We start from the raw sequence: 26,270 nt of genomic DNA on the forward strand, positions 1-26,270 counted from the left end.
CGGCCACACGCTCGACCCCGTCTTCTCCGCCAGCAACTATGTCTCCTTCAGCCACTCCACAGAACTACACTGGACCGACCACAGATGCATCCACTTCACCTTAAAAAAGAATACATACCACCACCACACACAGCAAATCCCCCGCAGATGCTGGAGCAAAATCACCACAGACCAGCTCCAGCTCCTCTCATCCCACCAGCCAACACCGCTGACCCCAACAACGCAGCCCACATCCTCGCACAATGGATCACCAACTGCGCCGACGACCTCGCTCCACTAAAGAACCCCCAGGCAAGACCGGCAACAGGAAAACATCATGGTTCACAGACACCCTCAAAGAATCAAAGAAATCATGCCGGACTCTCGAAAAAACCTGGCGCCACGATCGGACTTCAGAAAACATGACAGCCCTCAAAAACGCCACCCGCGAACACCACCAGCTGATCTGCACCATCAAAAGGACATTGTTCAAAGAGCCACTGGACAAGAACACCCACAACAGCAAGGAACTCTTCAGCATCGTCAAAGAGTTCTCCAACCCCAGCGACAGCAACAACGACATCACACCGTCACAAGACCTCTGCAACTCCCTCGCCACATTCTTCCGCCGTTAGATCGTGGATATACACCACAGCTTCGGACCACAGATCACGCCTCCAATCACAGAACCAACGACCCCTACCACCACCACCCTCAACGCATGGACACCCATCAGCACGGAAGACACCACCCACGTCATGAACACCATCCACTCCGGATGCCCCTCTGACCCATGCCCTCATCATATCTTCAACAAGGCCGACAGCATTATCGCACCCTTCCTCCGGAACGTCATAAACAGCTCCTTCATGTCAGCCACCTTCCCGGAGAGCTGGAAGCACGCAGAGATCAACGCCCTACTGAAAAAACCCACGGCGGATCCCAAATACCTCAAGAACTTCCGCCCCATCTCTCTTCTTCCCTTCCCAGCCAAAGTCATCGAGAAGACCGTCAATAAACAGCTTACCGCCTTCCTGGAGATGAACAACTCGCTCGACCCGTCTCAGTCGGGATTTCGAGCCAACCACAGCCTCGAAACTGCTCTCATCGCAGCCACCGATGACATCAGGACAATGATCGACAACGGAGAAACAACCGCCCTCATTCTCCGAGACCTCTCTGCAGCCTTTGACACCATCTGCCACCGCACCCTAAAACCCGCCTCCACAACACTGGGATCCAAGGAAAGGCCCTGGACTGGATCACATCGTTCCTTTCCGACAGAACCCAGAGAGTCCGCCTCCCTCCCTTCCGAACCAAGGCCTCCAAGATCATCTGTGGTGTACCCCAGGGCTCCTTACTCAGCCCAACCCTTTTCAATGTCTACATGAGTCCCCTCGCCGCCATCGCACACAAACACAACATCAACATCATCTCCTACGCCGGCGACACCCAACTGATACTCTCCCTCACCAAGGACCCAGCCACCGCCAACATTAACCTCCAGGAAGGAATGAAAGACGTTGCAGAATGGATGAAGCTCAGTCGCCTGAAGCTGAACTCAGACAAGACGGAGGTCCTCATCCTCTGACAATCCCTCTCCTCCTGGGACGACTCCTGGTGGCCCACAGCCCTGGGCTCCGCGCCTACTCCCACGGACCACTCACGTCGCCTGGGATTCATCCTGGACTCCACCCTATCAATGACCAGGCAAGTCAACGCTGTATCCTCATCCTGCTTCAAAACCCTGCGCATGCTCCGAAGGATCTTCAGGTGGATCCCCACAGAAACCAGAAAGACCATCACCCAGGCCCTCATCACCAGCCGACTGGACTACGGAAACGCCCTTTACGCAGGAACCACTGCCAAACTCCAGAAACGACTTCAGCGCATACAAAACGCCTCTGCCCCACTCATCCTCGACATCCCCCGTCACAGCCACATATCCGCCCACCTAAGAAACCTGCACTGGCTACCTGTCAACAAGAGGATCACGTCAGGCTCCTCACCCACGCACACAAAGCGCTCCACGACAAAGGACCTGAATACCTCAACAACCACCTCTCGTTCTACACCCCCACCCGCCAGCTCCGCTCAGCCAACCTCGCCCTCGCCACCGTTCCAGGGATACACAGAACCACCGCTGGAGGAAGATCATTCTCCTACCTGGCCGCAAAGACATGGAACTCACTCCCCGCACACCTTTGACTGACCCAGGATCACCTCACCTTCAGGAAGCACCTCAAGACCTGGCTATTCGAGCAATGACAGCAACCCTCCCTTTAGCACTTTGAGACCCTCACTTGTGAGTAGCGCGCTCTATAAATGTACTGATGGATTGATTGATTGATTAAGGCCAATTGAAGTCAGCACTAGATTAGTTTTCTTTGGTCTACCGTCGGGCTACTGTATGAGTACCCCCGCCTCAAAATTTCTGTTTTATGTAATAGTCATAGCTAGAAGGGAAATTTGCAGAGCATGGAAATCGGAGGCTCCACACACATTTGCTGATTGTCTTTAAAGAAAATCATTATGACTAGCCAGTCAGATATGGCCTGCGACGAATCAAGTATTAATAAGATCTGGACAGCTCTAGAGATCTGGAGGAAGAATTAACATCGATCCTATGATTATGCCAGAGGATTGTTGTCCGGTCCTCCCTAGTAACCTGTGGTTTGTCCAGTCAGGGGAACGGGAGTGGGACCAGGAGACAGCCTTACCTCTGGGCGAACTCTGTAGGCCCGGCTCAGACACCTAGGGCAGTTATCGAATACGTTTGTGTGGAAGGCGCAGAGAGACCCCATCTAGAGTTTATTCATTCTGGTGGCAAGTATGAGGACATAAAAAAAAAGTAGTGACGCCTATGCTTCCTCCCTAGACCCCGCAATTCCAGCAAATTTTAGACCCATCTCTCTCTTGCCATATCCGATAAAAATCCTAGAAAATGTAGTTAGCAAGACTCTGTCATGCTATCTGGAGGATAACCATCTGCTAGATAGGGATCAATTTGGCTTCCGTCCAGGCCGCAGTACTGAGACTGCCCTGGCAACCGTAATGGACAATCTGCAAATGCGTGCTGACAATGGAGATTCTACTGTCCTAGTGTTACTGGGCATGTCGGCCGCATTCGACATGGTGAACCACACAGTACTGGTGGAAAGACTGAAAAATATGGGGGCGAAAGGATGGGCCTTGCAGTGGTTACAATACTATTTATCAGGGAGGCAACAGGCTGTGACTATGATGCTGTTCACGTCCAGTAAGTCTTCAGTACACCACGTGGTACCGCAGGGGTCTGCGATAAGCCCTATTCTTTTCAATATCTATTTGTGCCCCCTAATCCCCATAATTAAATCCTATGGTATTGACCTGGTCAACTATACGGACGACACCCAATTGATGTTCTCCCTGGAAGGGAAAAAAGCGGTGTCTATGGATACGTTCCAGGAGTGTATGCGATAGACTGTGGGTTGGATTAGGAAAAATTCCCTGCAATTTAATGGGGCAAAAACAGAGGTGGTATTCTGCTCGCCCACCAACCTGTCCCAACATCCAATGCTGGAGTTTAAGCTCACCCCAGAGGATGAACCCCTGGCCCCCGCTAAAACGGTGCGTAATTTGGGAGTTCTGGTGGATGATAACCTCCAAATAGAGTCCCAGGCCAATAAAACCGCTAGCGTCTGCTTTTCCCTGCTACGGTAGATCCTCCCGTTTGCTGCCCAAGAATATCCGCTCTCTTGTAGTAAGGAGCGTAATTCTAAGCAAACTGGACTACTGCAATGCCCTATATTTGGGAGCACCACAATAGATTTTTCAGGGGTTGCAGAGAGTCCAGTCCATGGCAGCAAAGCTTGCGCTGAATAGGCAATGCAGGTCTTCTACGACCCTAGCCCTGCGAGATCTACACTGGTTGCACATGACTTGGGCCCAGTCCCATTGCAGGAGAGGTTTATCTGGTATAACCCTGAAAGGCAGATTCGCTCTTCCAATGCAAATCTGATAATGACTACCAGATTCGAGAAAACCAGGATGGGGGGCATAGCCTTTGGCGTGGCCACCACACGCCTATGGAATGAATTGTCCCACACCATTAGACAGGCCAACTCTTTTACCTGTTTCAGAAAGAATCTGAAAACCTGGTTGTTCCTAAGGGTGGAAAACTAGACCCTCCACTGTTAGCTTAGGCCTACTCACGTGACGACTACTCTTAGGGTCACAGTCTGTGCCATATAAATCTTTAATACAATACAATACTGACAAGTAAACCAAACAAGCCAATCATGGAATCATTAATCCATACAATAATTTACAATAGGGAGCACTTGCACTGTGGCTCTGGACAGCTGTGGCACAGTGCCCAAAGCATCTAACACCAGCAAAAACACACGACGCAACAGCAAAAACGGAAGGGAGACCCATGCCAATGGTGCCAGGTCTAATATTTCCCATTTGTGTGTTTTTCCCTCTCTTCATCTTGGTCAATAGCTAATGACAAAAAATAGGTGCTGGTGAATCATGTAAATAAGATCTTCTTTCATTTATATATTATGTGCATGTTGTTCCTTTTTTAGGATGAAGGGTGGGGAGTTACTTAAATATAATTATTTTATTATAAGTTAAATACTGTTTGTTTAAATGATAACTTATTTTGTACAATTTGTAATTATTACAATGATTAAAATATATTTAGGTGTGTGTTGTTTAATTTGTAGAGATATAGGGCAGGAATGTATTTAAGTTATAATAAAAGTATATTATTCATTATATTATCTGTTAATTGTGTTATGTTTTTAATTGTAAATAACATATGTGTTGGTTGTTACGATTGTGAGAATATAGTGTGGTATTTTAGTTATATTAATAATATTTGTTTTAATTTATAATATGCATTAAACATTATAATAAATATATAATTTTGTTAAAATTTTTAATGTATATATAATATTTATATTTCTTGTTATTTAATGTATTTATTAAAAAAGTTTATTTGTTGAAGTGAACTACTCTCTCTCCAGTGGGAATAATGTTGAATAGACTGTAGTGGGAATAGTCAATTTTACCCCTCTGCAATCCAACTCTTTCTCTACTGTTGCACAGATTGAAATAGGAATAGTAAATTTTACCCATTCTGAATCCAATCCTATCCCTACTGTTTCACAGACTGGAGTAGGAAAAGTAAACTATACCCCCCCCCCCCCTCCACACAATTCGACCCTTTCCCTACTGTTGCACCGACTGGAGTGAGAATAATAAATTATTACTTAGTCCACCCCTTTCACTACTTTTGTCTTACTGGAGTGGGTGGGAATAGTACATTTTACCCCTTAGAATCCAACATTTTCCCTACTGTTGCGTACCCTGGAACAGGAATAGTAATTTTTACCCCTCCTAAGTCCAGCGCTTTCCCTAATGTTGCACAGACTGGAGTGGGACAATAATTTTTACCCCTCCTGAATCCAAAACGTTCCCTACTGTTGCCGACATTGGAGTGGGAATAGTTTATGTATTTTCCCTGTTTTTTCCTATTTTATATTTCTGTATCTATTATTTAAATGCATGTTATCATGATGTTTTTATATTTAACATTCTAATATTTTTATATAATAATGTTTGTAATATGTAATATGTTTTTAGTAAAATGCAATTTTTCATATTGTTTTATTTTTGATGTGCAATTAGATTGCCATGTTTTTTAAACTTGTCTTTGATATTAGTGTATAACGATTTTGAGGGGGATATTTATGTTATTTACATTCTAAGTATAGGATAACAATATTTCTATTTGGTATTTCTGACACAATATTTATATGCCACGATATTTGGTTTGTTGATATTTTGTTACTCAGCCCTGCAATAGTAATGGTAAATCCAACTTTACCAGTAAAGAGGATTTATCATTACCTTTCAAAAGATATAAAACATGACACAGCTACTCCTATCTAATCAGGAATTACAGCTTAAAAGTGTATTAATAATTCCCAATGTTAGCCTACGAGAGGAGTATGCCTCACAGTAATGAAACACTAATTTAGCTGTTTGTTACTACCAAGACATGCAAAACTTAAAAGTACATGTCTTATCTTTTACTTATCTAAATCAAAGGAGGGAAGGAAGAGCAAGATATTTTAGCATTGTCCTACACCCAGGCTCCTCCCAAGAAGCAGCTCACTAATTATCCAGGTCAGGCTAGTTCTTCCTGTGCCAAGTGGACACCAAGTGTTGAACCAGGTGGCTGTTACTTGTGTCGCAGGAAGACCTGAAGGTCAGACCTGGGTGCCCTCACACACCTGTTAGGGTGTCATGCTCCATCATTGAGCACTCCTTGTTAGGCCGGCGCTGCAATGCATGATGGGTCTAATAGCTTCTTTGCCGTATAGATGAGTGAAGATGAGGGGGCTAGATGAGTGAGGTACAAGGAGTAAGTAAAAACAGTGGTTCTATAATGTGGTCATCAGGATAGCTACTAGTTAAATGTGGTCAATATGTTTTGTGTCTTGAATGCCCAAGGATCGGGCAGCAGTTAGTCAGGACCAAAAAAAAGTCAGTTTGTACCCCTATCTGGGGCTGCAGGTCTCCCTTCTAATAAAGGATGGCCTAGCAATGTTCACCAGCCAATCCCTGAATGGCTGTCGGCCAACGGTTCCACCTAAAGGAGAGGAAAGCACAAGGTGAAGAAGTACATGCAACAGATAATTAAAAATAAGAGTCAAGGTCCACCATATTGGTGCAAAGGTGTTCTCATGAGTGTATCAGTAATAAGTGATGTGTTCCTGCACAGCTAAACACTGAGGTAACCAATACTCACATTGCAAAGCTCATCAGACATTCATTAAAAGCTCTAATTCGCAACACGTAGAGGTACCATGTGGAGAATGGCACAACTGATTATATCAAATCCAATCATGTGATCTGGTTAACAACAGGCTTGCACACGTGAGGTAGTAGGATCTGTGTTTTAGCATCATAGTGAGTGAGCAGAGTAATGCTCCTTAGGCGAGATAGAGGGTCCCGGTCAAATTTGGGGACACTTTCATTGGAAAGAGAAAGACGCATCCATGGTCATTAATTAAAAATAAAGTGACAGATGTCCATTAACGTCTTGACCTAGACTCTCACATTCTTGTTGTTAAGGATATTGTGCGAAGTACACTTCTTGTCACTGGGTGGAATGAGTAATGTGTGCAGTATAATATCACTGTAGTGAAAAATGCCCTCAAACGCTGCATGTGCTGTGATCATTAAAGGTATATTTCATGTGGGGTACCATAGCTGTAAGGTTACAAAGGCCATGTTATGACACTATGATATGTGGCACTGTAATCAGTGACGGGATACGAGTGAGCAGTATAATATCACAAAGGTCAAAAATACCCCCAATGCTGCGTGTGTTCCGATCCTTCAACGAAAATAAAACATGCAGGTATATCATGCACTGTTATCATTTGATCATTTCGCAAAGTGACCAAAACAAAACAACATTGAATCCTATAATACCCTACCCTTGGATACTAAAGCCGTGAGGTTATTAAGGCTATATGCTGACACTATGACATTTGACACGGTAAAAAGTAACAGGAGATGAGGGGCAAGAAAATCCACGAAACGTGTTCAAACTGGAGGTGGCCTAAAAATGTATACAAGTAGGAGACTAGCCCCACTCCCAGAAAACGTACTTATTAGAAGATCTGGACATTGCCGTCTGACCTACCCACCTCCATATGGCCTAGAACGCTGAAGAGGCGTTCCTCTAATAGTGATGCAGGTCACATGATCGCGACACTTGCAGCCAGTACCTGATGTGATTTGTCTGGATTGCCAACACGGCGGCCATGTTGGAAGAGGGAACTTTGTACGCATCGCCTCGCGGCGGGATGCCTGGCTTTCACCTTGTGGATACCCTGCCGGGGTTATCTCACCGGGGAATACCAGGACGGGTTCCCTAAGCAAGCGCCGGGAAACCCACTGCGGGTAGCTGTGCGCTATATAAGCTCAAATACATTTACATTTGTAATCCCTAAGTGTAGTTCTGTGGTCAGTATCGGGCCAAAACAAGATGCTTTGTGTTAATCCCTTCTAATTGATAAGGGTATTGACTTATCTATTACCTGTTGGCCAACCATTGATGTATAGTCTTTGAAATGCTTATGCGCTTCTTGTCTTTAATTATCTTCAACGTATATGACTGTAATTGACTAGATTACCAGCACTCTTGGGTTAGGTGACCTTTGTCCTTTCCGGTACCATTATAACAATTTGTACCTTTACCTATACCTGTGGGGCGATAAGGCTGTCAATGAACTCTGTGAACACAGCCACTACACCTTTTTGGGTCTCTCATGTCACTTCTGAACCATTCACTGACTCTTGGCACTGTTCCAGCAAGCTTTAAAGAAGCATGAGTCACTCCACTTCTGAAGAAGCCGGGAGCGGATGCGAAAAATTAAAAAAATTCAGACCTATCTCCCAATTGCCTTTATTGCCGAAGGTGTTGGAGCAACATGCGCTGAAATTTCTCTCTCACCATTTTGAAACAAATAATCTCCTACAGTACAATCAGGCAGGTTTCAGGGCCCATCATAACACTGAAATGGTGATCCTGGCAGTTCTCGATGATCTTAGGCTCCAAGTGGACAAAAAGAGGCTGTGTGCCCTGGTTCTACTGGATCTATCCACGGCATTTGACACGGTTAAACATAAGCTTCTATTGTCCCGGATATATGATCTTGGAGTCCAGGGCACAGCATTTAAATGGCTTACATCCTTCCTTAGCGGTCGGACCCAGAGAGTACAGTTGGCATCCCACATATCTATCTCGGGCAGTCTCTCTTGTGGTGTCCCGCAGGGATCGGCCTTGTCCCCTCTACTTTTAAAGGCCTACTTGCAGCCCCTGATAGTTGCATTGAACTCCATGGGCTGCCAGATCTATAATTATGCGGATGATACCCAACTTATCATCCAGATCGACAATTCATCAGCTGCTCAAGCTAAGACACATAATATTCTTAAATTTATCACCAACTCGATGACATCTAATTCCCTAAAAATTAACCCGGATAAGACCGAGATCTTGGCCATCACCACTGCCTCTAACCTGTGGAGCAACCTTTTTTGGCCTCAGGAACTGGGCGTCGACCCAGTCCCAGCCTTGGTCGTGAAGAGCCTTGGAATTAAAATAGACGTCGACCTGTTCATGTCTCAGCAGGTGTCCGCAGTAGCGGGAGCCTGTGCTGGCCTGATGAGACAGTTCCGTAAGCTCGCCCGTCTCCTGGGCTTTTCCACTCTTAGATTGATTGTGTCGGCAATGATAATCTCCCGCCTGGACTACGGCAACGCCCTTTACATCGACCTTCCGGAGAAGCTATTGACTGGACTCCAGGTTGCCATGAACAACGTGGCCAGGCTGATTTTCAAACTGCCTAGAGAAGCCCATGCCATCCCTCTCCTTCAACACCTGCATTGGCTTCCGTTAAAGCAGAGAGCCAAGTTCAAGGGCCTCTGCATTGCGCACAAGGTCATCTATGGCCAAGCCCCCCACTACGTTAAAGATCGCCGAGCACTCTACACTCTGAATCGGGTGCTCTGAGCCTCAGAGGCCCGTCTACTGAAGTGTCAGCATTTCAGGCTGGTTACCAAAGGGGGCAGAGCCTTTTCCATCGCTATCCCCCCTTTTTGGAACAAAGTACCAGAGATTGTGCGTAAAGAGAACTCCCTTCTTCCTTTTAGGAAGAAGTTGAAAACGGTTCTTTGCCAAGAGGCTTGGGGGTCGGGTTAATCTCTGCCCCTGTGCCTGTAGGCTAGGTCCGTGTCTCCCTCCTTCTATAGCGCTTAGAGACCAGTCGGTGATAATTGCACTCTACAAATACAAATACAAATACAAATACAAATACAAATACAAATACAAATACAAATGTCGCGATCTTTCTATTTTTTTACTCCCTTTTCCTCTTTCTAGGTGGAGACTTTTCACTGATTTCTATCCGGGATTAGACTCACTTTATTCGGACAACCTCAACCTGCGGGGAATCCCCCGGCCCCACTAGGGGGCCCACACCTATTGTTTATTAAGGTCCTGATTAAGTGCTGCCCGACTTTTGGGCTTCGCAGGGACAAAACATGTTGGCCATGCACACATAAAGCTATCCTGGTACCTCAGGACCTCCTGATAGCACCACTGCTTTTACTTAGTCCTGGACCCTTATTGGATTAAACAGTACTGGGATCCGGTGCCTATTTTAAGACACCTTGCACACATCACTATTCACTATTTTCAGCCCTCATGCACTCACCACATACTGCACCCTCAGATCTGAAGATCTCTGCTAAAGAAGCCACCAGGTCCATCAGACATTGCAGCGCTGGTCTGACGAGGAGCGCCCTGTAATGAAGCATGACACCCTAACAGATGTGGGAGGGCATTATGATCAGAAATTCAGATCTCCGAGCAACTTGATCCCCTGCCAGGTAGCAACCCTTAGTGCACCGGCTACATAGAGGAACATTGTCCTTTCCTTGTTTTGCATGTGTACTCGGAGGAGCACAGGAGTAGGACCTCTTTAACCCGTTAATTGCTGCCGTCGGCCAGCGGTCGTCATGAGCACTACCTCCCCAGTGCTGAGCACGACCGTTGGCCGACGGGCCAGCATTCGTTCTCCGAACGTTCAGCACTGGGCGCTGAACGTTCGACGCTGGGAGCGGGTTAAAATAACTTGCTCTTCCGTTCGCCCTCTAATTTAACCTCAGCATGAGTGCTACATCTTCAGTGGCTGAAGTTTCATGGGGAACACTAAACGTACGTATGTCATTAAAAGTAAGTAATTGAATTCCGCCTACAGTAACTGATGAAGTTGTGGACAATTGCAACAGATATCATTTTTAGAAGAATTACATTAATTGAAATGAAAACATGTTTTCTTTTAATGTTTTAGGTGTTCTGAACAACTCGTTCATAACGACCTTCCAACGACCAGCATTATAATGTGCTTTGTGGATGAAGTTTGGTCTACACTTTTGCGATCCGTCATGAGTGTACTCAATCGTTCTCCTCCCCACCTCATCAAAGAGATTATTCTAGTGGATGATTTCAGCACCAGGGGTATGTATGTCGTTTGTGTTCTTAAAAACCCTAATGTTGTTCTTTGGCTGCTATTCCCATTCATTCGAACAAGGGAACATTTTTATTCCATTTTTTGTATTAATTTGCAAAATTCCCAACAAATAAGAGATGATTGAGTATATAAGTTTCTTATTTCAATTGAAAGCATGCACTATTTTACCATCTACACAGTTACTTGCGTTTTTATAATGTTTGTAAAGAATTATTTATTTTTCTCTACCCGCTTTTGTATTTTATTTCACCAGAATTGTAAAAATATAGCCTTTTCTATCTGATGAACGCAATAAGATAACACTGATGGAATATTTGCTTGCCAAATTTGTGATAGACCATTTTTTAATAAATACTGGACTCACTAAAACTTAGAGGAATTAATGTATCTACTGCCTTTTCATCACAACTCAGATGTTCTCCTGCCTAACTGTAATGAGTTATTTTTGTCATTTTTACTGCCTTTCATGTGCCTGGCCAACTGTTTATAATCTTAGTACTGCAAATTCAAAGTAATGTAGGGACATTCGAAGCCATGAATTTTAGACACATGCATAAAAATGTAAATCAGACAGGAGATTCAAAGCTAATGCTCGAGATTAGCTTCAGTACAGTCTTAACACATTTATCAACATGCCTTATGTATGCCAACTATGCCACTATGCCAAATAATATTTCCCTCTCCCCTGCTTCAGTGTCATAAAAATGCCTCTGCTTGTAATCACCCCCACAATGTTCTGTAGTCCTGCATATTCCTACTGGAATGTAAACCGCCTCAATGGCCTTCTCAGCTGTGTTTGCACTTCAGAAACACTCACAATAAAAACAAAAATACAATGAATGCATTTGTGGGGAAAGGGTAAGGTGTGGCCCACAGCTGAGTCTGAACAGTGTAACCTACTACAAACGTCTACAAATAAACTACTGTACAAATATGTCAGTGGTCAGATTATTCCCAGTACAAGAAATATTGAAACACCCACCAATAATGTATTTTTTCTACCTCAAGTAATGGCTGTGGTGTTGAGGGACTTTATGGCAGACCACTCCTATCAAGAACTATTGAGTGGGTACCCACTTGCTGAGTGGGTACCCACTCAATAGTTGCACAAGGGCGGATGTAAGTGTAAAGGTTTAAATGTAAGCCCTCACTGGACAGTACAATTACATGCAGAATCGTCTGTATCTGCGAGGCGACAGATATCTCTGTCAACATTTCCAAATGCCCATCACAAGTACCGCAGAGATGTATTAAGGAGTAAGAGACATACGTTTGTACAGGTAGGCACTAGCAGGAGTTGAACAATTGATGGACCCCAGTGTAAATAAAAATATTCTTTTCAGGGAATAAAAAAGGAATGCATGTATTATTTCCTGATCCATCACTTGAACCAATATTACTGGTTCTTTATGAGAACAATCAAGATGTTGCTCACAATTAACACATGTTTAATAGCTATCATCAAAATATTACCTCCAATAAATTTAACACAGAACTTGTCCAACGCCATAATGTCCCTAGATTATGTAATCTGTTAATGTGTGGCAGTCAAAGTAAAAGGTAAACCTTTTATTTTAGCAACTGCAAATCGCCTGTAAGAGGAGAAAAATGTGTTCAGACTAGGATGGAGGGTACATTGACCAGTTAGTAGTGAAATTCGAGCTAGGCTGTGTTTCCTTGGTTGCCAGCGTGCCAACGTGTGAAAGGGTTCTCGTGAATGCTGAAGAGTCTTTCTTCCATGGCTTTTGACTTCAGAATTGTTTTGTAAAGCAATTTCCACTCTGCTGTGCCCAGTTCTGAAAGCTGTTAAAAGCATCCTCTCTTTCTTTTAGTGCTGATCTTTAATAGTCAATTCCAAGCTCAAGTAAAACGTACAAAAAGGTAGCAAGGGTATAATTTAAAAGGGGACTTTGAAACGGACGCATTGATTTTCAGGTATAATGTATTGTATTTTGTTTTAACCACATTTATATCTAATATAATTAAATGGTCGTCTACTGCACAAAGAAAGATTTATATTAAGGATCAAAACGAAAACTGTGTTTTTTGTTCGCTGTTCAGTCTTCCAAAATGCCTGTACCCAAAGGCAAATCACATGAGCCTGAAAAAGGTGACAAGCAAGAAAAAATAATACTACAGGATAGGAAAAGTAGAGTCAGATTACTAAGGTAGGGTCGCAAGCCACAGGTGTTTCCTAAACTGACTGCTGAGGGACCCCATGTGTATTTAGTAATGCGATTGATGTATTTATCACTCAGTTGCATCACAAAAAGCCCGTTTGCAACACAAATAATTTCCTGCTTCATTAATATATATGAAGCTGAAGTAATTTTGCAACTCCTACGAATGGCTGCCAATGCACGAATGGAGATCTGTGAGAGACGGCCTACTTATTTCTGTGGATTTGCATTCACTGAATGGCAATATTTCTTTTTAAAGGATGACTTGCGGGGCCGGACTGGCCGTAGCGGGCACAGGTGTTTTCCTGATGGTCCAGAAGAGCGGAGGCCAGTTTTTGTGTGACGGGGCCATTTTTGTTACTGGAGGCCGGTTTTGCACCAGTGCTGCAATATCTGCCTCTGTAACAAAAGCAGCAGCAGTGCTTCTCACTAGACCATTGGGACAATTTTCAAAAGGGATACTATTCCCTACAGGGAGGCAACATCAGATGAATGTTTTGTGACCACAATTGCAGTTGCAAATCTTTCATAAATTCCAGTGAGATTCAATAGAAGCAGATGACAGTACTTTCATGCCCCACTCCTAGAGATTCACAGTCAGACATGGCTTTTTGCTCTTGAGTAATTCACTTCCAATGTGTTCTTTCTACATGCGGCTTACTTTTTATAGTTGTAATGCCTGTGATTTTACAATTCTTAGAATTTTTGACTGCACAAATGCTTAGTGCTTCAGTCTCATAATTGAAGCAGTAAATAGTGATACAGCTTATCTGACACTAGTCCAACAAAGTGAACATGGAAAGTGCTTTAAAGGCATTAGTGCCCAGTCACAAATATTGCTTCAGTGGTTATCAGTTTTGCATTAGTGCTGAGCAATTTTGCATTGGTAACTGACTATTATGCACGAGTATTAAATCAGTATTTGCTTTGACCAGTGCAAACATGTATACGCAGGTCAGCAGTGCAAATGGCACCAATCAAGTACAATAAATTATTACATATTCTGGAGTCACGTGACTGCAGATATCTGGCACCAAGCCTGGATTTCACCAACCCATGTTCAATGCTGCAGTCGACTATTTTTTAATCTGGTGCTTCAGCTGTCTTTTCATGGACCAGCTTCATATGAGGCTTCCAAAGCAATCTACATTCCCATCAAGAGTCTGAAAAACAAAGACCATGTATGTAATGTCCCTTGGCTGGCCACAATACTTCTGCATGCAAAGTTTTACTAGTTCGCAGAGAATCATTTAGTCAGGTTATAGTAGGACAGGGGCGAAAGGGCAAGGGCCAGCCCCTGAGATGCAGTGCATGCCCCTCATGCAGGGCGAGCCAACAACCAGGACCTCCTACGAGGTCAGGGATGGCATGATGTGGATATTAGTGTCCCCAGTAGGAGTAGTACCAATCACAGGGACAGATGCATGGTCGCCACCGTGGGAGCACGGCAATCTCATATTTGCCCTTACTTTCTTTCCTTATGCTGAAGAGAAAATACAAATGTAATAAAAACTGAGAATCAAGACTGGTGCACAGCTGCTGGTGCGCTGCTCACTTTGGCAGTCAAGCATCACTCCAGGCTGACCTCATTCTAGTTACTCCAGAGCTCACTGAAGCCCAAGATGGCTGCTGCCAGCCATCCCTTCCCCTGGGCATGCCACCACTCAGTCTGGACCCATCCCCGAGTCCATCACTTCAAAAAGCCTTTCATCAGGTGCCGGCGGGGTTCCAAAGGGTGAGGCTGCTGAAATGCCTTTATTTTCATGCTCTTGGTGCGCACCAGGGAGCTCTTGAGAGAGGCCCTAATCGGGAGCTCACCAGTTGGATGACTTGCTCGTCTGGATGCAGGCCACGCCCCCCACCTCAATAATTCTTAATAATTGTTCGTCTTTGGACATCATGCAATAACCCTAGCTGTATGCTTAGATTTCCCCTACTTCTAAGTAATCCGCTGTGCCTATTTATATTTTCCAAATCCTCAGTACCCGTTCAGATTTCCACTGTAACTCATTCATCTTAAATGTGTGGTCATATTTGCAATCAGAAATCTTGATTGTCAGGCCAAGAGAGAAGACCTGGCTGCATGGCCACATTTGTACTATCACTCATAAATCCTAGAAAATGTTCAGATTTGACCCACTAGATAAGAAAGAGCCTAGACAAGTGTCAATGGTTGCATATATTTATATTTGTACCATCCCTCAGGAATACTGGCACATTATATGTATGAGTGTGAAGAAACATACTATGTCTGCTCGTATTACAATATGAGAGAGGTGGTATGCACACCATCATTTTCCAATTTTGCCAATTCAAATCCATATATTTTATACGTACTTGACCAATTTGTGTGCGTAATAGGCTGTGCTTTGCCCGCGTGCACTTAAAACAAGTAAACAAGTGGGGAGCGCGAATTTCACGTTCCACTCCCAAACGCACTGCATTTCGAGGATATTCTATCCCACTGATTATAATCCATTTGTCCTTATTCTCATCCAATCTTTTCAAAATGTTTGCCATGTTTTACTTCTTTACTTTTGCTTAGTCCACATATTCGACATGTTGCATTTTAGGAAACTTTTACATATTAGCTTGTGCCAATCCAGGCCTCCAGGCAAATACGATCCAAACACAAAAGGTAGTTCAGAGCAGCGTTTTTTATTCGTAACCCAATGCATTTCGGGCAATTGTTTGCCCTTCGTCAGGGGTAGCTTAAAGTAAACATTTACAGAAATTACATTAGTTTTGATTTTAACAGCGCTAATACTATACATATTTACTGAACACATTGATTAGTTGAAGTATACATAAACAGTCAATTGTGTAGTTCCCACCCCCACTGACTCAATTACCTTACTATCCTAAGCACCATAAAACAATGAAACAAGGAGACATTAACAATGAAATGTGTGTGCCAAATTCGAGTTTTAACTTGTGACTTGTACAACTAACATCCCTTGATTTAGTATTAGTTCACCGCTGTTGGGGAGAACACTAACCCGTTCACTAGACGATTTCGTTTTTATATACTTCCTGCTTTTACCCACTTCTCATATTCAACCTTCCCAGTCAAATGCGAACAGCTTTTTCTTTCCCTAGTGTTAGAATTCCTAATAGTCTATAAATGACGAATTCATTGTTGTTATAACCTCTATAAAAACGCCCTGCATACCTGCTCCCATGTTCTCCTCTACATAGCCCCGAATTCATCCCGGACTAAAGATTTCTCCCTTGTGATGCTCCCGCGCTAACGGCCCGATCTTACACAGGTATAACTCCACCCCCTCACCTGTGCGATCTAAAAAAACTTTAGTAACCACGTTGTTATTCCCGAAACTACCATACCCATGATGCTTCTAGTTCCCGTGGTAAAACAATGTACGCACTGTGCGCAAATAATCCTGTTTGACATGTATATGTAAAATAGCACAAACTTTAGGTATTTGTGACGAGGATTAAAAATGGGATGTTAGTTGTACAAGTCACAAGTTAAAACTCGTATTTGGCACACACATTTCATTGTTAATGTCTCCTTGTTTCATTGTTTTATGGTGCTTAGGATAGTAAGGTAATTGAGTCAGTGGGGGTGGGAACTACACAATTGACTGTTTATGTATACTTCAACTAATCAATGTGTTCAGTAAATATGTATAGTATTAGCGCTAAGTTAAAATCAAAACTAATGTAATTTCTGTAAATGTTTACTTTCAGCTACCCCTGACGAAGGGCAAACAATTGCCCGAAATGCATTGGGTTACGAATAAAAAACGCTGCTCTGAACTACCTTTTGTGTTTGGATCGTATTTGCCTGGAGGCCTGGATTGGCACAAGCTAATATGTAAAAGTTTCCTAAAATGCAACATGTCGAATATGTGGACTAAGCAAAAGTAAAGAAGTAAAACATAGCAAACATTTTGAAAAGATTGGATGAGAATAAGGACAAATGGATTATAATCAGTGTGATAGAATATCCTCGAAATGCAGTGCGTTTGGGAGTGGAACGTGAATTTCGCGCTCCCCACTTGTTTACCCGTATTAGAGTAAGCCATTTCATATGTAAGTGATAGAGTATGTTGATTACATCAAACCCCTTGCCATCATACACCAATAGTGAGCTCTTTATCTGCTTCTTCTGCTTTTTTCTGCTAGTGGGTGCAGTACCCCAGACTGTTACTAGATTTGTCTCCCAAGTCAGCCGAAAGGGTGCAGTGCAGCCACGGCCTGTGGAGGGAGTCCCGGTGGGGCAGAAAGGTGGGGCGGGGGAGGGGCAGGGTGGAGGGTGCTAAAAACCGGAATATGGATAATTGGAGGTAAGTAAATAATGTAATTTATAAAATGAATTTTGTATTTTGTAGCGCGCCCTGAATCGCAAAATGCGATGCAGGGCACGCTACGAAATTCGTTTTATTAATTAAATTGTTTACACACCTCCAATTATCCATATTCCAGTTTTTAGCACCCCCCACCGTGCCCCTCCCCCGCCCCGCCTTTTTGCCCCACCGGGACTTCCTCCACTGGCCACGGTTGGTGCAGTGCTGCAGATAATTACGGGAGGTCACCCTGAAGCCAGCAGAAAGGTAGCAGTACATAAGACTGTTGCTAGAGGTTCTTCTACAGATAGCAAAAAGAGTGAAGGACCATGGTTTATTGCCGATGTCCCTTTAAAGTAAGTAGAATGGTGCAGCACCATAATCAGTTACCAGTGTCTTGTGTACTCTGAAGCATTCTCCAGCCCACATCACGAAAAATATGAAGGTGCTTTATTTTTGCCTTGTGTTCTTTAATCAGTGCCCAGCGCATTTATGAAAACATTTAATAAAAGGTTAGGCAATGTTTCTATCAGAAGAAACATGCTGTGGAGCTAGCATGGCCTAAAGTCATGCCTCAATGGAGTGGTAAGTTGCTCCGAGGGCAGATACACAGAGAAGTTAGTTCTGGTGTTCCAACAGATGTTGCTCTCACAGCCTTTCATTGTGCTTCATGTCATTTGCATAAACATGCACACTTTTGCCTAGCACCGGACTGGCTGTAGCGGGCACCAGGCGTTTCCCCGGTGGGACGCCAGGGTGGGTGCCAGTTTTGGGCCACTGGGAGACTATTTTTTTTACCGGGGCCAGCAATATCGGCCCCTTGTAACAAAATCGGCAGAAACCGGCCATACTAAATAGCTCGGCTGCAACACCCCTATACCCCCCCCACTGGGAGCCAGCCCAGCAGTTTGCCAGTGCCGGTTTCAGTTCCCAGTATGGCCCTGCTTTTGCCTTTTTCAGCATGAAAGCACATATGTATGCATGCAGATGCAACATAAGAACCCATTTCTCAGTGGAGACTGGTGACTATTAAAGTGGTGGGCTTTAATTCTAGTGAGCGAGACTGACCCACTTACTTGGGAGTTTCACTGACACTTGCTTGCACTAAGTCTTAATCTCTCACTCATTCTCACTCGGTCTTAGCCGTTTACTGTCATTCACACTTGCAGTCACTTTTAATTACTCTGACTCAGTTTCACTGATTCATGCAGTCTTATCCATTCTCGCTCTGACCCACTCACACTCACTCATTCTCAGTTACTCTCACTCAATCCCAATCATTCCTAGTCCTTCTGATTGATTCATTCTCACTCAGACTCACTCGGTCATACGCAGCTTCACTCAGTTTCCCTCTGACTTACTCATTCCCGCTCAGTCTCATCCTTCTCACCTAGTTTCCCTGAGTCTCCCCATGACTTACTCGTCCTCCATGATTCACTCAGTCCCACTCATTCTGATTCAATCTCTGTGACTCACTCATACTCAATCAGCTTCCCTCATTCACACTCAGCCTCACTAAGTCTCACTTATTCTCAGGAGCGGCTCCTCCGGTAAGACGGAAGAGAGTCGCCCCACTGCCTTTCAACATCACAAAAAAGGTAAAAGAAAAGGATAATAACGCAATGATATTATCATTTTATTTTTCTGTGCTAGGGCAGGTTTGTGAGGCGGGGCTGGGGGCTGCATGGGGAGGAGTGGTGACACCCTGTTAAATGCGTGTAAATGTTAGGCCGGGCCCTATGAATCCGGCCAAATATGCATGTGCACTTAGCATGTTCTTCACCCAGGCTGCATTACAGCCTGGGTGGAGAACACGCCCAGGCTTCCATTCCCCATCTGAGAGCCATGCACAGCGCTCAGACTAATCACAATGCTGCATTGCAGCATTGCGATGGCTCAGAGTAGCCTATCCTGCTTCCTGTTCCAACAGAAGCCAGGAATAGGACTGAAAAGAGGCGGTGACTGGCCAGCCAGCTGGACGGCCGACAGGAATGTGATTGCTTATTCTGACTCACTCAATCTTACTCTGACTCATTCTTACTCATTCACAGTCAGCCTCAGTCATTCTTACTCAGTCTCACTGATTTGCCCAGTCATACTCATTTTGATTCACTTAGTACAGCTCTGACTCACTCAAACCCACTCAGACTCACTCATTCAAACTCATTCTGACTCAGACTAAATCATTCTGACTCAGGATGAATCAGTCAGTCTCACTCTCTTTCACACTGACTCACTCCGTCTAACTCATTCTTTGACTAACTAAGACTCACTCAGACCGGACTCACTCAGTCTCACACACAGTAACATTCAGTTACATTATCTGTCATTCTCCCTCACTCATTCATTCTCACTTGTACTCACTCGTCTTATCACTCATTGTCCTCACTTTGACTCACTCATTCACTGACACTCTCACTTTTGCTCACACATAGACACACACCACATGCTCACATATACACACACTCTCTGATGGACACACACATATATGGCATTTAGAAATATTTTTTACGTTCCTATCTGCCTGTGCAGGTTTTGTTTGGACATCTGCAGCTACTTTCAACTTTGGACACTTGAAACTAAAACCTCACACCTGGCAGTCGCGGATTAGTGATTTTAGTCTTTGCTCATTCACCCCACCCTTTCCCAACTTTGTGATGATTTGGGAATAGGCATGCAGGGCTTAAGCCTGCAACGCCAGGGCCGGACTGGCCATAGCGGGCACCGAGCAATCCCCCGGTGCGCCGCACGGGTGGGGGCCGTTTTTGTTACAGGGCCGTTTTTGCTGCAAAATCGGCCCTGTACCAAAATCGGCCAAAAACCGGCCCCGGCAAAGAGCTCGTCGGCACCTCCTGCCCCCCGCCCCTCCCCCTCCGAGTGGGGAGGGAGGGGGCGGCCGAGCACTTTGCCAGGGTCGGTTGCGGTACCCAGTCCGGCCCTGTGCAACGCCCATTGCTAACTTTAGCTATGACACTTTACCAGGTTACAGATTGGGAGGCACTGATGCGTGCCAGGGACCAGTGCCAGGGCTTAGATAATCTCTGATGGCTGGTGCAGGCACCTGCATGCGCCTGTGTCACACACCAAACATTCTCTCTAGCAGAGCTGTCTTAAACTGCTGCTGGGCGGCATTTCCTTTTTATTTTACCAAGAGTTCATGAAAGATTATTATTCACTCTTGGCATAACAAAGGGCACAGAGCCCTGGAGTCCTTGTGGGAAAATGGCCACTGCAGTGCACGATCACCAAACTGTCTGAAGTATCATGTCCCTAAATGAAATGAAATACGTGGAACTCGGATAGAGAACAGAGAGAACAGTAGACGTGAGAAAGGGCGAGCATACTCGATTTGGAAAATCTTACACCCACACATCTTTGTGTAAACTCCGCTTACTTTAGGACGATCACAAATCATTCAGTTCATTTCCATAAGACTAGAGAAACAACTTTAGCATTTGCTTTGGTTTATTGTATGATTTACATTTTATTTGCTATCATAAATGTGGTTGTAGTACACAATAATGTTGCAATGAAGAGGGCTTTCTAAGATCATCATCATCAGGAGGAGGAAGTAGTACAATATTTTTAAAAGGTATTATTTGCACTTTGTGTGGCGTTGATGAAGGTGTTAGGTATTATTAGAGGGGGTTTAAACAGGCTATAGAGCTTTCTAGGTCTAGCCTTTTCCAGGCTATTCTTTTATAGAAACAAATATGATGTATTATACATGCATAAAGGGCTTTTTTCAAATCTCTTCACCAAGCGGTCTGCTTTGCTGTCATTCACTCTTTGCTTCCACTCACAACAGCATACAGCATGGGGCAATGGGCCAGTCAATTTCTGTCATCCACGTCCCTGAATGTGAGTGACGGCATTTCGCTTATACACAATGTGCACTTTGTCAATAAAAGTAGCCTCCCTCAGATCCAGTGTTACTGGACCGCTGTGCACTGAAACGATAGATTAGCATGTATTTGTAATAGTGTTGTATTTATGTTTTTGCCTTTTACAAGGACATGGCCCCTCCACAAAGACAGCTACGGGTGGCGCTGTTTTGGTACATGTATTAAGCATGCTTTTCGAGGTAGACCTTAAGGAGAGTACATATTACACAAAAAGAACAAATAGCTTTATATTTTCCCAGAAAATACTGATTTCCTTTCATTAAATAAAGTAATCAGTTTGAGAATGTATTTTCACCGTCCTCTCGGATATCTGCTCAAGCTACTTTTGCAGAGCTCCTTTCAAACAAAATTTATTTGTGCGTTCCAAAGCAGCGCTGTCCTTCTTGTGTATTGAGCTTGAGGAAAACACAAAAAATGTCGTTCTGACAAGAAATGTCTTTACTTACATTTCCTTGCCAGAATCCACCAGGTTTTAGTTTAATTTCTACTGTTAGCCCTTAATGAGCACAATTCAAAAAGGAGCAGTGCCAGGATGTATGAGGCCCTGGGATTGGACCACCGAGTGGTGCTATTCCATTACTTTTCGATCCTGACTCTCAGCGACTTAAGTAGTTCAAAAATGCAAGGTGGAAAAGGCAGATGGAACGGGGAGTGTGGCTTCTATTCTCAATACAGCCTTTGCTTGAAATATTTGGCGACTAGAGTCTAACAAGCATTTGCAATGCAATAGGTCTCGAATTTGCGAGAGTTTAAGCTAATGGCATTGTAAATGACAATGCCTTTTATTTATCTGTTTTGATAATTAATACATAAATAAAAGGTATTGTCATTTACAATGCCAATAGCTCAAACTATTGTAAATGCAAGACCTATTGCTTGGAAAGTGGTGCACTGAATGATGCAAGAAAGCATGATGTGCCTGCAGTAGGAGAAACTAATAAAAAAAAATAGTGCTTACAGACTAAAAAAGACATACAGTGTAACAACAGAAGTAAAAGGGCCAGTCCTCATGGGAGGCTACAAATGAAGAGGAGGGACTAACAATCCTATTACCAAATCAGAAGCCAGCATTCATGAATGACAATGACACAAATCAATGAAAATATGGGCAGTGAGTAGACTGGGCTTCAAGGCCATACTTTAATACAACATGCGTCACAGAGAAGCGCATGTGCTGCCCAGGCTTGACCTAATAAAAACCACACTCTTTACCTGCTATTTACTTGTATTTTGCATATTTTATGGGATGTTGGCATGGGCTTCTTCTTTAACAATTCAAACAAGCAGTGGCTAAGGTGGGCTGATCCAAAGGCCACTCTTTTTAGGTCTCGCCTAGCAATGAGCTCTATTGTTGTGAGTTTTGCGTCCGAAGGGGGAAAGTAGATGTGCACGCTGCCGTGTCTGCCCGGACAGCAGATTATGCACGCGCACGTCATCTCGCTGCATCTCTTCCGCCTTGTTATTTATTGTACTGGACTTTTGGAGACACTTCTTCTGTCTCAGCCGGTATTCCTGCGCACTTCCACCTTGTCACCACTAGAGGGAGGGGAGACCTCGTGCTTCAGACGGGCCTGTGCTGGCCTCTTGACTGCAAGTACACATACTCTTCCTCTCCTCTACCTGGGCACTGACCTGCAGCCGTCTCCTCCACTGGCTTGCAGTCCCGCCCACACGACAGCGCCTGGCCTCCGATGCACGATCAGCTGCATCACCTCTGTACTTCTCCAGCTCCTCTCGCCAGCCTGGCCTCATAAACGCCGATGCCACAGAGGTCCGTCCTCGACCGGGATGTCGTCACCTTCGTGACGCCGCAATTGCCTCATCTCCAGGTTCCTTCACATGGCGATGCGTGGTCTGTTGGAGTAAGCACTCCACTTTGGCTTATGCCCGACACGTTCTGCAGCAGAAGCCTCTGGGCAGCGCACACTGCAGGCGAGTCCAGGTGTGAACCCCTGTCAGCAGGGTGCAGTCTGAGGAGGGCCAGGAGGAGGGGGTGACACTGTGGTCCCGTCCAGATGCCATTGTTAAGGCTTCCTCTGGGGGGCTGGCAGGGGTCCCCGCAGGCCGCAGACAATACACATCTCCTCCAATAACATTTTTTTTGTGTGATGGGCTGGTGCCACTGGGAATACACTCGTCCGGGGGTACAAGTTCAAACAGGGCCCTGAGAACACAGACTCCCCCTCACCCGGTGCCGCCCTTCTGCCCACTTCAAGTTAACAAACAGGCAGGGACTGTCCGTCCAAGGGTTGTTTTATATATTGCACTAAACAGCGAACCCGTCTCTTTAATAGTGCTACAACGTGGCTGACCATGGTCCAAGGCTACTTATTAAGAGTACTTATGGATGAAAGTTACTACAGGTTACTTTCACAGGTTGTTAGTTGTTGCTTTGCCAAAGATCACACATGTTGGTCAACTGGGGGTAGCCAGAATTGGAAACAGGACGTGGTAAAACAATAATGATTTAACCCCAGGGCCATGTTTCCAAAGCGCTAGAACATTTGCCATAGGCCACGTCTCAGGCGCTAGAACATTTGCCGTCGGGCCACGTCTCAAGCGCTAGAACATTTGCCGTAGTGCCACGTCTTAAGCGCTAGAACATTTGCTGGAGGGCCACGTCTATCAAGCGCTAGAACATTTACAGTTCACCAAAAAAGAGGTTACCCTGAATAGAAATAGCTAGAGAGTTTATACCCATCAAAATATCACATCCTTTCAGCCGTGCTCTCCAGAGAATTATCATAGGGGCGGCAGACATTAGGACCCCAGTGATGTAGGTTTCAGTTGGCCAGTTACAAATGGCTTATAATAGAGCCAGTTACATTCTATGTGGTATTGTACATACCGTTTTTTTATGTCTCGCCTAGGCAGCGCGCATGCGCTGCATAAGAGGACCTTTAGCCGTCGCTCTTCTCTTTTTGGAAGCACATACTCGTGCTTGTGGCGGCATCCACCTTGCGGGAGCGAGCAGGGGTGGGCCACAAGCACTAGTATGTGCTTCCAAAAAGAGCAGACTGCCCTCCCAAGCGAGTGCGAGTTGCGTGGCCAGGACGTGTGGGCGCCTCTCTACTCGCCCACACGTCCTGGCCACGCAACTCACTCGCTCCGCCCTCTCCGTCTCCTTTTCGCTTGCGCTTCCTGCAGCTACACGACTTTGGTAACTGCTTACTGTCCCGCACTCAACTAGTGCTTTCCAGTTGTCAGTCGGCTTTGGCCTACGACCAGATGTCTAGCCAGCTCCAACCTCCGCTGCACGGATCTTCACTTTGGACTGCAGCGGTTGCAGCCTCTAAGGCGTACTACACAGCCTCATCTCAGGGCCTCCGCTGCAAAGTCCCGGCTTCGCAGCACCTCTGGGCAGCCTGCCTCCCAGCTTCACAGCCGTTCCAGGGTGTGCCCCCCGGAGTCAGTTGAGCAATGCACTTGTTATGTTTTACTAGTGTCTGATTGTAAGGCCCTACTGTTTTCAGTGGGGCCTGCTACTTATTGAATAGTTGTAAGGCGAGGGGAACACCAAACAGCTTACCTGACTGATTTGCCGACGGGCATTGCCGTGAGGGGAACGGCGGGAGTACTACACGCCGGGAGGCGGCGGGAGGCATCCTGTGCTAACGGACCACACTCCCCAGCACTCCCTTGGTGTACAGCGCGCCCGTGACGCGCAAAGAGCGCCCAGAGGCGCCAGTTAAAGCCTGACCCCCCGGGCGCCCAGAGGGGGAACACCAAACAGCTTACCTGACTGATTTGCCGACGGGCATTGCCGTGAGGGGAACGGCGGGAGTACTACACGCCGGGAGGCGGCAGGAGGCATCCTGTGCTAACGGACCACACTCCCCAGCACTCCCTTGGTGTACTGCGCGCCCGTGACGCGCAAAGAGCGCCCGGAGGCGCCAGTTAAAGCCTGACACCCCCTCTCGCCCCGCGAGACGCGCGCGGGAGCGCCCGGGGCTAAGCCCAGGCAAAGGGCGGGCCCTCTGTGGCCCTCAGAGGCACGAGGAGGTCGGGACGGGGCCACCTCCTTAACGTTTCCACCATAAGGTACATTTTCTATCTGGGCCTACTCTATTGTGTTGTCATCCTCATCTTAGGGATTGCTGATACTGACATTTTTGCTGCCTACTTGGCTGGGGCTATCTGCCCGCTGACTTTAACTATCTTGCCCCGTGTATTGTGTGGTTATCCACTCTTCACCCTACCTCATCGTTACTTTGCTTTTGCCCTGTTTATATTATTCTTTGGAAAAAGAGTCCGTAGTTCATATTGTGTTTGAATAAGTGTATGCTACTCTTAGCATGTCTCCAAGGGGCAGTCGCAGCAAAACAGCTGCCGCAGGGGCCGGATCAGTAACTGGTCTTATTGACCTATTTATAACTAAGGCCAACGACGCCATAAATCAGGGCATCTCCCTTTTAGAACGTAGGGTATCACAAGACCTGGCTCACGCCAAACGTTCCTCCCTTGGCCTTATTGCCGCTGCTACTACACCTGCACAGGCTATGCCTAACAACATCAGACCCTTACTAAATGTATGTGCTGACATCCACACCATTCCAAGTGAGGTTAACCTCTCTGCCTCTATTCCCCTGATAGATTCAGACACAGATATCAGTATGGATCTAGAGAAAAACCCAGAATTACCTATCAATCCCACTCCTGAAGTAATATCTGTTGACAATACTAGGCAATTGAGAGGTAGACGTGAGGGTGCCGTTCAAAAACAAAAATTATATGCACCGAAGCCCCGAACTACAAAGGTCAGGAAACATGCCCAGCTAAAAAGAAAGACTG

General features: G+C 45.2%; 1 protein-coding gene across 1 annotated transcript in view; it reads left to right on the top strand.

Moving 5' to 3' along the window:
• GALNT5 (polypeptide N-acetylgalactosaminyltransferase 5) overlaps positions 1-26,270 on the top strand; it is a 228,953-nt gene that overhangs the window by 114,146 nt on the left and 88,537 nt on the right. Inside the window, exon 2 of the mRNA XM_086950453.1 lies at positions 10,905-11,071. Within this exon, the coding sequence (XP_086806579.1) occupies positions 10,905-11,071 (167 nt within the window). The remainder of the gene's footprint in view (positions 1-10,904; positions 11,072-26,270) is intronic.

The sequence above is a fragment of the Lissotriton vulgaris genome, unplaced genomic scaffold, assembly GCF_964263255.1.
Source record: "Lissotriton vulgaris unplaced genomic scaffold, aLisVul1.2 SCAFFOLD_796, whole genome shotgun sequence".
In the NCBI taxonomy this organism is placed as follows: domain Eukaryota; kingdom Metazoa; phylum Chordata; class Amphibia; order Caudata; family Salamandridae; genus Lissotriton; species Lissotriton vulgaris.